This window comes from Electrona antarctica (assembly GCF_951216825.1).
Source record: "Electrona antarctica genome assembly, chromosome: 23".
Classification (NCBI taxonomy): domain Eukaryota; kingdom Metazoa; phylum Chordata; class Actinopteri; order Myctophiformes; family Myctophidae; genus Electrona; species Electrona antarctica.
The window spans coordinates 19,730,236-19,744,200 of NC_136804.1; the positions used below are offsets into that span (position 1 = coordinate 19,730,236).

The following is a 13,965-nucleotide window of genomic DNA, read 5'->3' on the forward strand; positions in this document are numbered from 1 at the left end:
TGACTCATCAGGCACACAACACAGTGTGTGATGTTATGTACTGTAGGATGTAAGGGGAAGTCTCCGGGCGAAACACCTGTTTTTTAGGGAGTCCTCACGGGCAGTACCTGTGCGGTTCCCGACCTGTGCGCTTGGAGGCCAGTCTATGACGTTGGTCATCTCTGTATTTTGGCATATCTGTAGTGCCGTAACAATTATAGATGTAGTTACTGGAACAACATTGACAACAACACAAGACGGACAGATACACAGATTCGTGAATTCATAGATGCACTGTAGAACAGAAGGAGTGATGCCCTTTCGGAACGTATGCCCCTTCAGTTCTGCAATGCAATAGCTATTGTACCTGTTGTCAGAGTAGTGCAGCACCCTTTTATCATAGTACTTGGAGGCTAGTCTATGACTTTGGCACTATGTCATCATATTTATTACAATAGACAGGTCAGACACACGGACAGAGCAGGCCCGTTCTGGAGAACCATCATCAGATGGACTACACCTTTTCGGGTCATTTGCGTCATGTCCTATTCATCATTCAATTGCGATGCCCAACATTTTTACGTTATTCGTGGGTGATTCGCATAATTAGCAGGTGACTTCCATAATTTGTGTAATTTGCGAGCCATGCCCGCCAATCGCGTCGTGTGGTGTGTCATTTCCAAGGGAAGGAAGGAGAGGGCCGACACCCAACTTTTTTTTGCAACGGTGCCATTACTGTAAGTACGACGCCAACATTGACTGTAATGTCCACATGCTGGTTTTGGACAAGGGCTCATCCGACCGACTTGACACTGGTCACTGCACTCTCCTTGGGTCCTCAGCAATACACGGTACATTTTGAAGTAGATAGGTTGAATGGTACCACAACATATGCAAATGACAGACATACACACACAAATGTATGCATGCAGAGATGTGCGCTCAAGCGATGTCCGACACCAACATTGACTGCAAGATTTCCGCACATTGGTTCTGTACAACCACTGATCGAACGATTTCACGAGGACGGAAATAACACTCACACGCAGAGATTTGTGAATTTATGGATAATATAAATATATACATTAGGTTGGGTATTTGCATATCATGCAATGTTGTAATCTTACCTGTAGTACTAGTGTCCCACTTCATTCAGATCAAATTCATCAGACTAGAATTGTAATTGAAAAGATCAAGTTAAATTAGCAGTAGCATAACATAGAATCTGTACAAGTAAAAGGCCTGTATTCACAAACGATTTGGCATCACAATATACTTAAAGTATCAAAGTAAAGATAATCATGCAGAATGTCCCATTTCACTTTTTTTTTGTATGTTTTGTAATAATAGTAATCTAAATCTGCAAAGTAACTTGTAATGTAAGCTGTCAAATAATTGTAATGGAGTACAATATTTTGCCTTTTGAGGTGTAGTGGAGTAGAAGTACAAACGAAAAATGGTCTACTCAGGTAAATTAAAAGTACCTCAAACTTGTACTTACTGTTAATTTAGGATTTACAGTGTGTGTTTGCATGTGTCTGTTCAGCCCAGACATAATCTCGCAAACCGCTGGACCGATCAGTGACAGATTTTCACATTTTTCTCCCCATGTTTTATATTACTAATCTTAAATTTTGTGGTGTCTGAAACCATGCCCAAATATGGGATCATAGATGACATGAATTCCACATTGGATCCAGACCCCGTCTTGTTAAGCTTATACCAAAACGTATACCCAAAGTAATACCTAGACCTAGATACAGTGTCTAACTAACCTAATAATGGTTAAAAATAAATAAAACTATATCTGTATATTTATCTCACTAGGAATCAAACCTATGATTATTGCTGTTCCAAACCACTGACATTACTGTTAAAACACTGTCCCAATGTCAACTCTCATCTCAACCCAAGCATATTACTACAGACAACCACTAGAAATGCACTCTGTCGAGCTGCCAACTTGAGCCATGAGGTGCAGGTGCGCTCACCACTGCTGGTACGACTGCTGCTCTGAGTCCTAAAGCTCGCTGACACACATACCCAGCCGATACATACCCCATATTGACCTTATACAAAATTTAAACGTACTTTGGTTACGTCATTGAGAACAGTGGTTTCTCATTGGCTGGTGGAATGTACCGACATACATACCCATCGCTGTTCTTGGTCCCTGATTGGCCGAGCGACGCCACTGACATACGCAGCCGATTACAGTACTTGCGCGCTCTTCTTGCGCATGTAATACAAAAAAACTGTGCAAAGTTTTTAATGAGCACTTTGTTGCCGCAGGCCATCTCTTTGGGAATTGTGGCATGCCACCTAGTAATCCTGTCCATGATAGTCCTAACCCCCAAAAATTCTCATTCAGACCCTTTTCTGGCTTAGAGATAAGGGAGGCTCTATCTGCCACTGATCCTAAAAAGGCTACAGGAGACTGATTTATTTTAGACCCATAAATAACACATATTTTAACCTAACTTTATTAACTGACAGTATTCCCACTCTATGGAAACCACATGTATCTCCTCTGCACAAAGGTGGTCCTACAGTTCAGATGATGTCAATTTCTAGACTCCCCTTCCTTGCTAAGATACTAGAGGTCAATAATCAACTCAAGTCGCTAAATAACATTTTGAACTGCCACCAATCAGGACACAGCACTGCGTCAGCTGCCACTAAGGTGGTAAATTACATTGTTCTATTGGCCTATCCAAGGCCTTTGACCCAGTAGACCATGGTCTACTTCTGAAATGGTTTAAGGCAATCAATAGGTTTTGATCATAAATCTTGTAACTGGTTTAAAAACTACCTTTCTGGTAGATCACAAGCTGTTATAGCTGGGGGTCACAAATCCAAGTTCTTAAATATTAGTAAGGATCAAGGATCCATTCTAGCCCCGATTCTATTTACACTTTTAATTCATTATTTTAACAGTTGAGTTATAAACAGTGCATTACACCTTTACGCGGACGACATCTTCTCAGTCACCCCCTCAGTTGATTTAGTCTTTCAAAACCTGCAATCAGGCTTTCATTTAATTCAACAGGCCCTCTTCTCAAGAAAACGTTTGTTTGACACTCCAACTATCAGTAACATAACCACTATAGGGGGGACTCCTGTTGAAAGAGTCTCAGAGCTACAAATACCTGATCATATGGAGAGGCGAGAAACTAACTCACATCTCAGAACTCATCACAAAACTAAAGCCAAAAAATAAATAAAAGAAACTCACAAAAAAGCGAAAATAGCTAACCTACAAGCTTGGCTTCAGGTTAACAGTTCTACAGCTGGTAGGTGTCAGCTGATCCAGGGCAAGATTCTTCCCTGAACAGAAGCCAGTCAGACCAGCTGTACTCACACGTATCATGGTGTGCTAATATAATCAAGTCTTATTCATTTTTAGTGAGCCAAGTCTGCTGGCGCTGATGGTGATTCTGGCAGCCACGGCGTGTGTCGATGGGGTCCTTACTGAAAATATCCTTCAATTAGTTTACCACGTGTGCTCAGTATGAGTTTATTCTCAATCACTCAACTTTACGTGTGTGTGTGTGTGTGTGTGTGTGTGTGTGTGTGTGTGTGTGTGTGTGTGTGTGTGTGTGTGTGTGTGTGTGTGTGTGTGTGTGTGTGTGTGTGTGTGTGTGTGTGTGTGTGTGTGTGTGTGTCCAGAGCGCTGTGTGGACCCACATCTCAGACAGCTGTACACAGACCCCCCACTCGTCCTGACGCCACCGTTCAGTCCCTGGGTGAAGACGTACCGCGCCGAGGTGCCCTTCGACACGGTGACGGTTCGAATCCGTCCCGAGCCTGTCAGCTCCGCCTGCCGCGTCCACCTCGATGAGCACAGAGGACCGAGGTGAGACCAGCCTCGCAATATGAGCCTTTCTGCCTAATACACTGTTTCTTAACACATTGACTCCCATGGGAATCGATAATAAACATCGTTTCCCTGCCGCAGATTTTCACTAACCTTTGAAGAATCACCCTGTCGCGATTGTACCTCCCACATTTCCCAGAAGCCCTGAGAATCGAGTGTCAGTGGTGTTTTTTTGGGTCACGGGATCCAAAGATGTGACGTATCACAGGTTGTCCGAGGGAAACCATGTATGTGTAAAACGTTATCAAAAAACTGCGAATTAAACATATAAAACAAAAGTCGGGTTTAGCGTGTTCAGCAGGGAGAGACAATTGGAAAAAAGTCAGGTTTAGAGAAAGTGTTAACTTCTGCTGTGGGGCCAACAGAGAGTATGTGTACAAATGGAACCAAATAGAGCACTGAAGTCTGATGTCAATATCGGTAGAGGGCGCAAGTCCACGGGTTCATGTACTTTTTATTTGCATTGTAATCCCCATAGGAGGATTTTAGATCGCCTCATATAAGAACTGTGTTTGAAAAATAAACATGTCATCCCGACAAGCTAATGTTACTGCTGCTGAATTAGTTACATTTTCACTAGAAACAGACGGTATCAAATATGAGTGACTGACGGTTGTAAACGACACAGAGCCACCTCCCCGACAATTTCACTTTTATCTTTTAACCACAATGCTTTTCACAATGATTTTAAGATGACCCCATCTTATTCTCCATAGAGAAATTACTTCTGTGAACCAGGTGATGAGCGAGTGACGTCAGGACTTTGGCGCTCTATAGAACAGAATATTTAACCTAATGAAAAGTATTAACACAAGCTTCTGACTAAATAATTGATTGGAATAAATGTTTATTTTTTTCGATTTCCTGAAAAGAAAGGTCAGAGTGAGTGACAATGAACTGGTTGAAGTGATCCGTGCTGCTCCTCATCACATTAACTCATATTGACTCCTCATGACAAACAACATGCTGTCTATAACCACGACCTTTCCTATTCTGCAGGAATTTAAGACCGTAATATAAGTAATGGGATAGATCTGCATTCCTGTTCTCCGTCTTCTTTCGACATGACATTTACAAGCTACATGTACATTTTACACATTCCTTTTTTTTTTTTTAAGGTTTATTTATTGATAATGCAGACATCATCATTATTCAAAACAATGAATTACAGAATCATGATTTCAAGACAAGACAAACTCAAAAGAAAAAGACAAAAAACAGCAAAAACAAACCCCCCCACCCACCCCCCACCCCAACCCCAGAAAGGTAAACTACACAGCTCTCATTACTCTGTATTGTACACAACACCACTTGACAACAACTCGGATAAATAAATAAAAATAACAATATAAATAAAACAAAATCAACCCAGAGGAGATATTGACGGAAGAACCTCAAAGAACCTACCCCATATTTTTTCAAAAGTAGCAGGCTTTCTCCTTACATTGTACAGTATCTTTTCAGGAGTACAGTATGATGAAAGCTCATTCAGCCAGTGTCTCTGTGAAGGTGAGTTTTCAGATTTCCAATTAACCAAGATGATTTTCTTCGCAGCTGTACTGGCGAGTAACACAAAATACTCTTTATAATAATTTGTGTTGATCAACGTAACGTCACCCAGTAACCAAATTATTTTACACATTCCTGGGATCAGTGTTTGGCTTCATACCGTTAAGATGAGCCGACATATACTGTATTGTAAGACATAACGAGATAAGACAAGGCAACAATTAAGACAAGACAGTATCTCAGAACTTGGTGTGCTATTAATCGTTCATTATCGGTATCGGATGTCGGCAAAACCTGTAAAATAATCCCAATTTATTTTACTATATTTCATTTGAATGTGAAGCTGAAAAAGCCTCTGTTTACGATTGAAGGCTGCAGATTCAATCAGTGTTTTCTGGGAAAGCGTTTGACACTGCAGCAGATTTGAACCGGAAACACATTTGAAGATGACATGTGTTTCCAATTTAAATCTGCTGCTGAGCCAATCATATAAAGCTATGAGAAACTGATATGAACTGGAACAGGAAATGGAGACACCTTTTGAAAACCCTGGACTACAGTTCAGACACAGAGATTATTAGGCAGTGTCCCTCTGAAAAGGACTGTGTATGTTATGTGTATAGAATTCTCCTGTCAGCACCTCAGATTTCAGCCTCAACTTCATAAGTTGTGATCTCTGACTGACCTCTCTCAGGCCCACACACACACAAATGCACGCACGCACACACTTATACCAGTTGCACATTTGGCACTACCACTACTACTACTATATATTTCTCCATGCGCGTGCACACGCACGCACGCACGCACGCACGCACGCACGCACGCACGCACGCACGCACGCACGCACGCACGCACGCACGCACGCACGCACGCACGCACGCACGCACGCACGCACGCACGCACGCACGCACGCACACACACACACACACACACACACACACACACACACACACACACACACTTTATTTAATTGTAGGTGATTAAAAGTGCAACATTTTCCTCTGAGATGTATAGTGTAGAAGAAGTAAAAGTACTGAAAATTGAAAATACTTCAAAACTTGACCACAGTACAGTACAGTACTTGAGTACTTAGTTACTTTCCACCACTATCTTGCTGACAGCGCTGTGTGTGCTGTTTCTGAGAAGCTGTGGTGTTTATCCACAGGACGGCCAACTACCCGGTTGCCATTGGCAACAGCAGAATCAACATCTTGGTGACGGACGAAGCGGTGCCAGGGACGGAGCCCGTCGTCATGACGATATACACCCTGCACGTGTACCGCGACAGCCGGCCCAGCCTGCCCATGTTTGGAGATCATGTGATGTGCAGTTTTGTGCAGGTATGTGAGAGGTGGAGGAGAGTAGCTTCACACACACGCACGCATGCACACACGCACGCGCGCGCGCGCACGCACGCACGCACGCACGCACGCACGCACGCACGCACGTACGTACGTACGTACGCACGCGTTTGAATTACTATCCGTTGTGAGGACATGAAGAGGTTGGCATTGGAAATAGCTAAAAATAGTAAAAAAATTGTGAGACACACACACACACACACACACACACACACACACACATATTAACTGTATATACAGTATGATTTGGGGTGTTACAGTACAGTACAGTACAGTACAGTACAGTACAGTACAGTACAGTACAGTACAGTACAGTACAGTACAGTACAGGGACCCGCTGGGACAGAATGTTTCAGACAGCACAGCTGGACCTGGGCCCATGGGACTGTTGGAGACTGACAGCATTGCCCTGTCAAGTCTAAATTGTGACTACATTTAATGACACCAGAACATTTATATCATCTATTCAGATGGGCAGCCATTCAAATTGCTTACATTATGGCGGTCTGATTCAATGATTAAATTGAAACTTGAATGTGCAATTTTCCTCAACAAACCGTGGTCAAAGCACAGGTGCGTGTGTGCGTGTGTGCGTGTGTGCGTGCGTGCGTGCATGCGTGCGTGCGTGCGTGCGTGCGTGCGTGCGCGTGCACGCCCACCCTTTCTAAAGACCAGTCACTGTTCATGCTGCATGATGTGACAAAACAATGTCGTCATTGCATTATTGTTTTCATTCCCCGTATGCTGTTTTGTATACCGTAACCTGGAGTGCTAGTTGGTTGTCTAGTAGCCTGAGCTAACATGTTAGGTTTGTGGTCTAGAGGGGCGGGTCGCGGCAGAGATTTGCGCACGCCCTGATTGGATCTCACCGATCTGTCCCTCATCCCCGGACCCTCCCCCCCCAGTGCAGCGTTACGTGACGCCTATCCGGAAGGGTTGACTCCCACTTCTAGCCCAGAGCGGCCAATGCGTTCCTCCAGGCTTTAATTTTTGTGCGCCGACGAAAATGAAAGCCCGGGTATCGAGGCTAGTTGTCTAGCAATAGCTTGGCAGAGGTTGATGGAGTAGGCTCATTTTAGGCTAAATCTATGCTATTTCAAAGGGGTAAATCCTGCTCAGATTTGAATGGTGTCTGTGTGTGCCTGTGTCCCCCTTGGCTAGGCTTTTGGTCAGGCTAGTCTGAGCCACTTGTGCTACCCTCACCCTTTTGACAAGATCTCAGCCACTAATATACAGAGTAGCTTCATTTTCAAATTGCACACCTAGTTACAGTACTTATCTTACCTACCTTTATTTCTCAATAGCTAAAGATTGTGCGTTGAGGCCATGCTGTTACTAGACTGTATGTCTTGTTATTACATGTTTCAGATCCTACATGCTGCTTGTTGTTTGCGTTCATGTTTTTATTTTGACAAATAAGACGTTCCAGAAACCTCCCCATCTGTTTTTGTTTTCTCGAATTGCACCCTACATACGCATACACAGCAACACATATACTCACCCATCCATGTACACACACGCACGCACGCACGCACACGCACGCACACGCACGCACACATTTGCATCCTCACATACTGACACGTGCATACACACCTGCAGGAAATGTGTACAAAGTTAACACACGTGCCTCTACATAGTGTGCATGCTCCCTTACTGTATGTGCACAGACCGCACACACAGACACCATGCCAGTTAGAGAGATGGCTTATTGGCGACCAAGCTCACATCGTGTACAAGACGACAATTATGAGAAAATATGGAAGAAAGTCTACGGCAAATACAGTACTGTAAAAGGAGTAAGTAATCAAGAACGTCAGGTTTAAGCTTCTGCGGAAAGTAGGTAAAAAGGACCTATGCTGTGTCTTTGTGTAGTAGTTGTAGTTCCGCTATAATTGGTTTAACAAATCATATAAAATGTGCCATTTCTGTCACGAGTTTCAAATGATATACTCTGCTGATTTTAACAAGTGACGGTTTCAATTTGCAGCACAGAGGAAGCCCTTATTTAACGAGATGCTGGTCTGGCAACAAATACGAAATCTTTTTGCATGTAAACAAAATTAAATCAACCCGCTCTGTCGAAAAATCACGTCTCTACGCCATTTGTCATGTCTGGGATTTAACCAAAGCCTTCTGCGGCCACATCAACATGTTTTATCAGTCCTTCAACAGCACCGCGGAACGCTACTTTTCAAAGTCACTCATTACTCTGCAGTGTTGCTCAAAGCACATTAGATTGACCGGCAAGAGACAATAATGACAAATCATGAAGCATCAACCTTATTGTAAAAGTATTTGGGAAATATTAATTTCAGCAAGTAGCCGATTGTGGTGAATTATACACACTAGCATGTCAACTTACCCAGGACCACAATTTCTTTTGCTTTTATGCGAGTCAACAACTTATAAATTAAATACCATGAATATCGGATTTGCAATGAAAAACAACTTTTATTTGGATCAGATGTGCTTTTTATAAAAGCAGCGACTCAGTACTGTAGATATGATCTGTACTTGTTGGTGGTTTCGTTGGAAGGCTGGGGATTGAGAGTAGCAGATACATGAGGACAACTGTACAGTTATACACGTACAGTATATCCTTCACAGTAAAGTCCTCCTTAACACTTTCCCCGCCATAAAACGTAGCCTACGTCAATTGTCGGCAAGCTACCAGCGCCAAAATACGTAGGCTACTTTAAGTCAGTTGTATAAAATGTTTTGATCCGATCTAGTGGAAAGGCTACTCACATTAGCTTCGGATGGCTATCTGTTGTTAGCCATAAGACCGATTGCGCTTGCACACACTTGCGCACGCACACACGCTTTCAGTCGCTTTAGACTCCAAAAATCCCCCTCCCAGGCGGCATTTCTGGTCAAAACAACGCTTATTGCACGGAGCCTAGTGTTCGCAGTAATAATTGTATGTGTGGATGGGAAAATGTAATGCACAATCTATGTAACATGTGCATGACATGTGCACAACACTGTCATGGGACAAAGTACAAAATAGGACATTGATTTATGTAAAATAATTATAATTTAAAAGATTTAATATGGAGATTTTGACCAGCGGTGATGATATGTAAACAACCATTCACATCTGGCTTGGGGGTGGTGTGAGCTCATCTTGCCCGGGGGCCAATATGGCCGTGTGCCTGTGAAAATTATTGGACAGCTTAGATTTAATTGTGATGACATTTTAAACCCTGCAGACAATATCAGATCATTAAACTACAGCAGGGTTTCAACATTTACACTTTGTCAAATCTTGGCTTCATCATCCACTGTTCCTGGATTTGCACTTGGAGGCCGAAGCATGGCCTTGAAGGAGGTACAATTTCTCTCACAATTATGAGCTAGTCCCTAATGCAACTTTGATCTTCCTCTCTATAAGAAATATCTATCCAAGAATTCCAACAAAAATAACGATCTTTTTTTTATTTTTATATTCCAAACATTTTGAGTTGGCCAATATCAATTGGCAATAATGCATCTTGTCCAATATGAAAACATAACATAATGTCGGGAAAAGGATGTTTGGAGTCATTTAGAAATTGTTTGTTTTTATTTTATTCATAATCATTAAAATTCCAATGGAATTTTGATTGGGATTGATTTTTGCCAATATTTTTAAAGGAACATTCAGTGATTTGGGTGATTTGGAAAACCCCCGGTCCGCCCCGGTTAACAAGATGTGCACATGCACACGCACACGTGGGGGGACGCGCAACAGGCCAACAGCACGCACACCAAGCCCCGCCTATGCTCGATCATGATTGAAGGAAGGCCCCTCTCTATCCTGATTGGATGAAGCATGGGCCATCCAGCCAAAAAATCTAAGCTTTTTTTGACCCCAGGGGTGAACTGGGGACAGGGAGGAATATGGTCAGCACACTCTATAGTAGGGAGGATTATCACAAAATGATTTTGTGTGATAATGGAAGTGATATTTGAGTGAAGTGAAATCACTGAAGACACCTCTAAATACCCTGCCGCTATTATTCAAGGAAAGTTTATTTGTATAGCACATTTCAACAACAAAGCAATACAGTGTGCACAAGAAACACAAGGATATTTGAATTCAGAAAAAAAACAAAACAAAGTTAAACACTTAATAGGAAACACCTAATCAGGACAGAGATAAATACACAATAGAAAAAGACATTTGAATGCAATCAAAAAAGAAAGAAAAGAAAGCTACAAATAATACAAAACAATAAAAATGTAACTTTACAGTGCAGAAGAAGAATTATAAGTCTCTGTACAAAGCAGGGTTAATTTTGACAGCTCATTTTGATTTAGTTTTAGCCAGTCTTTTGAATAACATTTAATTTAGTTTTAGTCGTATTTAAATAGGAATAGTTTTTAGATGTGTGACGTAAAATAACCGAGTTTTAGCAGATAGAATTTAGAATTCCAGCTATGTGGTGCATACAAACTGAACGCTGCTTTTCCATATTTAGTTCAGACGTAAAGCATTCTGCCTGTACGGTGTACCAGGTGACCTGAGAGGTCTGGATGGTTCATGATATCGCACAAGATCAGAAATGTATTTTGGGTTTTGGCCTTAAACCATTCAATGTTGTAGGCTATAAAATAAAATAAGTCGTATTTTGGAATCAATTATCTTTTAAGTGTTTGAGAGTACATACAAATAGATAAGAATATATATATATATATTTATATATATATACATACATACATACATACATACATACATACATACATACGCACGCACGCACGCACGTGCGCGCGTGTGTGTGTGTGTGTGTGTGTGTTTTATACGTATCAAGACTGAACTTTTGTGTCCCAAACATCCAGTGTTGGTCAGGCAGGCTGTAGTTGATAGAGCTCCATAATGGATCATTATTCAGCAGCCAGGCTTTTAAAATGCAAGCAAATTCACACATGCATTGCATACTTACACGCACAGACACCCACATATGCTAATACTGATTCTACCTGGGGTGCCTTTGGAAGAGCATGAGGAAGAGAATAGTTGGCTTTGGGTGTCCTGGGGCCCTTAGCCGTCTGTATCAATCAGTGTCAAACATCTTCTCTGCTCCTCTCCCATCTGTTATCCCCAGCCTCTACTATCCCATCACATCACACATGTGGTCGTAGTTTGGCTGAAAACAGTGGAGAGAATTCAGGAAAAGCCATCGGATAATATACAAATTGTTCTCTAAGCCCATTGCCAAACATCTCTAACTGCTCCCTTTGCTGTAAGCAATAAGCATTCAAGGATGGTGACCAACAAGTCAGACATAACATTCTGCGGCGTTTCTTCATTCTTACTTCAACATGCGTGTGCTTGCGCGTGCGCGTATGTGTTACGTTACCTTTGTTGATTCTGAGGAAGGCCAGCAGGCTGAAACGTCAATCAATAAAAACACTGCATATGGAGCCAGAGTGCGACACTTTCTTCCTATTTTTGAGTGGTGCAACCACTCCCTTACGGAGCTGTGGGTGGCTGGGTGGGTGCGTCTGAGCACGAAAACAGCATGGTTGATTTTCACCACCTGTGTGCAACCTAACACGGTTTTCATCAGAGCGATTGATCCTGTTTGATTCATGAGAGCACCTTTTACATGTTGCTATAGTAACCTTTTTAGTTACCTCCTGTGAGCATACATTTGAACTTCACGCATACTGCATTATGGACATTTGTAATATTACTCTCAGCAGAGCGCTTGCCTCTACCATAGCTATGCAGTTGTCGAGATAATACTATGTCCACCTGAAATCAGAATTTTGACCTTGCAATTGATTGTGACCTTGTCCTTTGACTTCTACTGTACTCTACCCAAAACGTAATCATCTCTTCGGAGCAGCCTGCCTATCCTTAACAGCAAAATGTCGTGAAAATCCATCCATCCGCTCTCAAGATATGTGAGAACCGACAAACGGAATAGGGCGAAACATAAACCCCATCCATCGCTGACGTAATCGCGCACGCCCGCACAGAGACTTGTTTTATCCCTGCTTGCCTTGATGTTCAGTGGAAGCCAATCCTGCTATCATGGGTTTAACATGTTTGAGGCTGCTGGGACTTCATATGTCAGAGGAATGCTATTTCCTGCTACTACACCCCGATCCTTCCCAGTGTAGATAGTTTACTGCTACTACACCCCGATCCTTCCCAGTGTAGATAGTTTACTGCTACTACACCCCGATCCTTCCCACTGTAGATAGTTTTTAACCCCTTAAGCTCTGTGTTATACTTCATCTTACAGCAGATATCTCGCAAGCTCACAACAGCTGTGAGTTTTGCCAGATCGTCTATTTACGCTATTTTTGAAAAATGTGTGGGACGCCAGGGTTAACGTGGTTAAATATAAATCGCCATAAATCTTGAAACCTTGGATAAGTCTAATGGGTATTTTGGCAGAAATTATTCCACAAATCAGACAAAGCGTGTGTGTGTGTGAGATTTAATCCAGTCATGACAAGTGGCTGATGCGGTTGATGGATGGGGTGATGGATTCACTAAACAAGGGTGACTCCCTGGGGTCTCCGGCCCCCTACAGTGACTGTGTTACCACAACATCATCGTCCTTGTTCTTCAGACCCTTAATCCCCTCCACATCTGTGACTGTTCTAATTATGTGAGCTCTTGTATGAGACCTCATGGAAAGATGGCAACTGAAAACATGCATCAGTCTTAACGAAGACGTGGCCACGTCTCTCCAGACCCCGAGAGAGCAATGGAACCGTTTCCTCTGCAACTGCTCAACTCTCTCCTCCGTTCTGCATTCATAATGTAATGCATGCAGCACATCGTAACTCACTTCAAAGTACCTGGAAATACAGCTTGTGTGACATAAACCACTTTAAACCTATTATATAGCATTCCTATTCTGGGGCTTGGAGCTTGTTGATAGCTGATCTACAAGCTCACAATGTGTAGAGCAAAAATAGGAGGGGGGCTTGTCAACTAAGTATAGAGTTTAAGAGCGGGTTCCATGAGTAAATACAGTTGGTCTTCATGCAGTCTCTTATTCGGATGCTTTATTCTTTACACCTCAAACGTCGCTTGATGTTCAAAATAAGTTCACAATGTGCAAGAGGGAGAAAGTGGGAACATTTGTCTTTCAGTAAGTAAAATAAATAAATACATAAACATTTAGTGCTTTGTAAAGGTACTGTAAATGTGCTTCCCATTTAGAGTAAGCTCACACCATGTGTCAGGCCCTTGTTCCATGCCGAGAGCCTCTGGGCCGTCCTTACAGAGCG

At 42.4% G+C, this 13,965-nt stretch overlaps 1 protein-coding gene across 1 annotated transcript in view; it reads left to right on the top strand.

Annotated features, from left to right (window-relative positions):
* cped1 (cadherin-like and PC-esterase domain containing 1) overlaps nucleotides 1-13,965 on the top strand; it is a 107,076-nt gene that overhangs the window by 51,355 nt on the left and 41,756 nt on the right. The window contains exons 13-14 of the mRNA XM_079494737.1: nucleotides 3,649-3,835; nucleotides 6,534-6,708. Coding sequence (XP_079350863.1) covers nucleotides 3,649-3,835; nucleotides 6,534-6,708 — 362 coding nt within the window. The remainder of the gene's footprint in view (nucleotides 1-3,648; nucleotides 3,836-6,533; nucleotides 6,709-13,965) is intronic.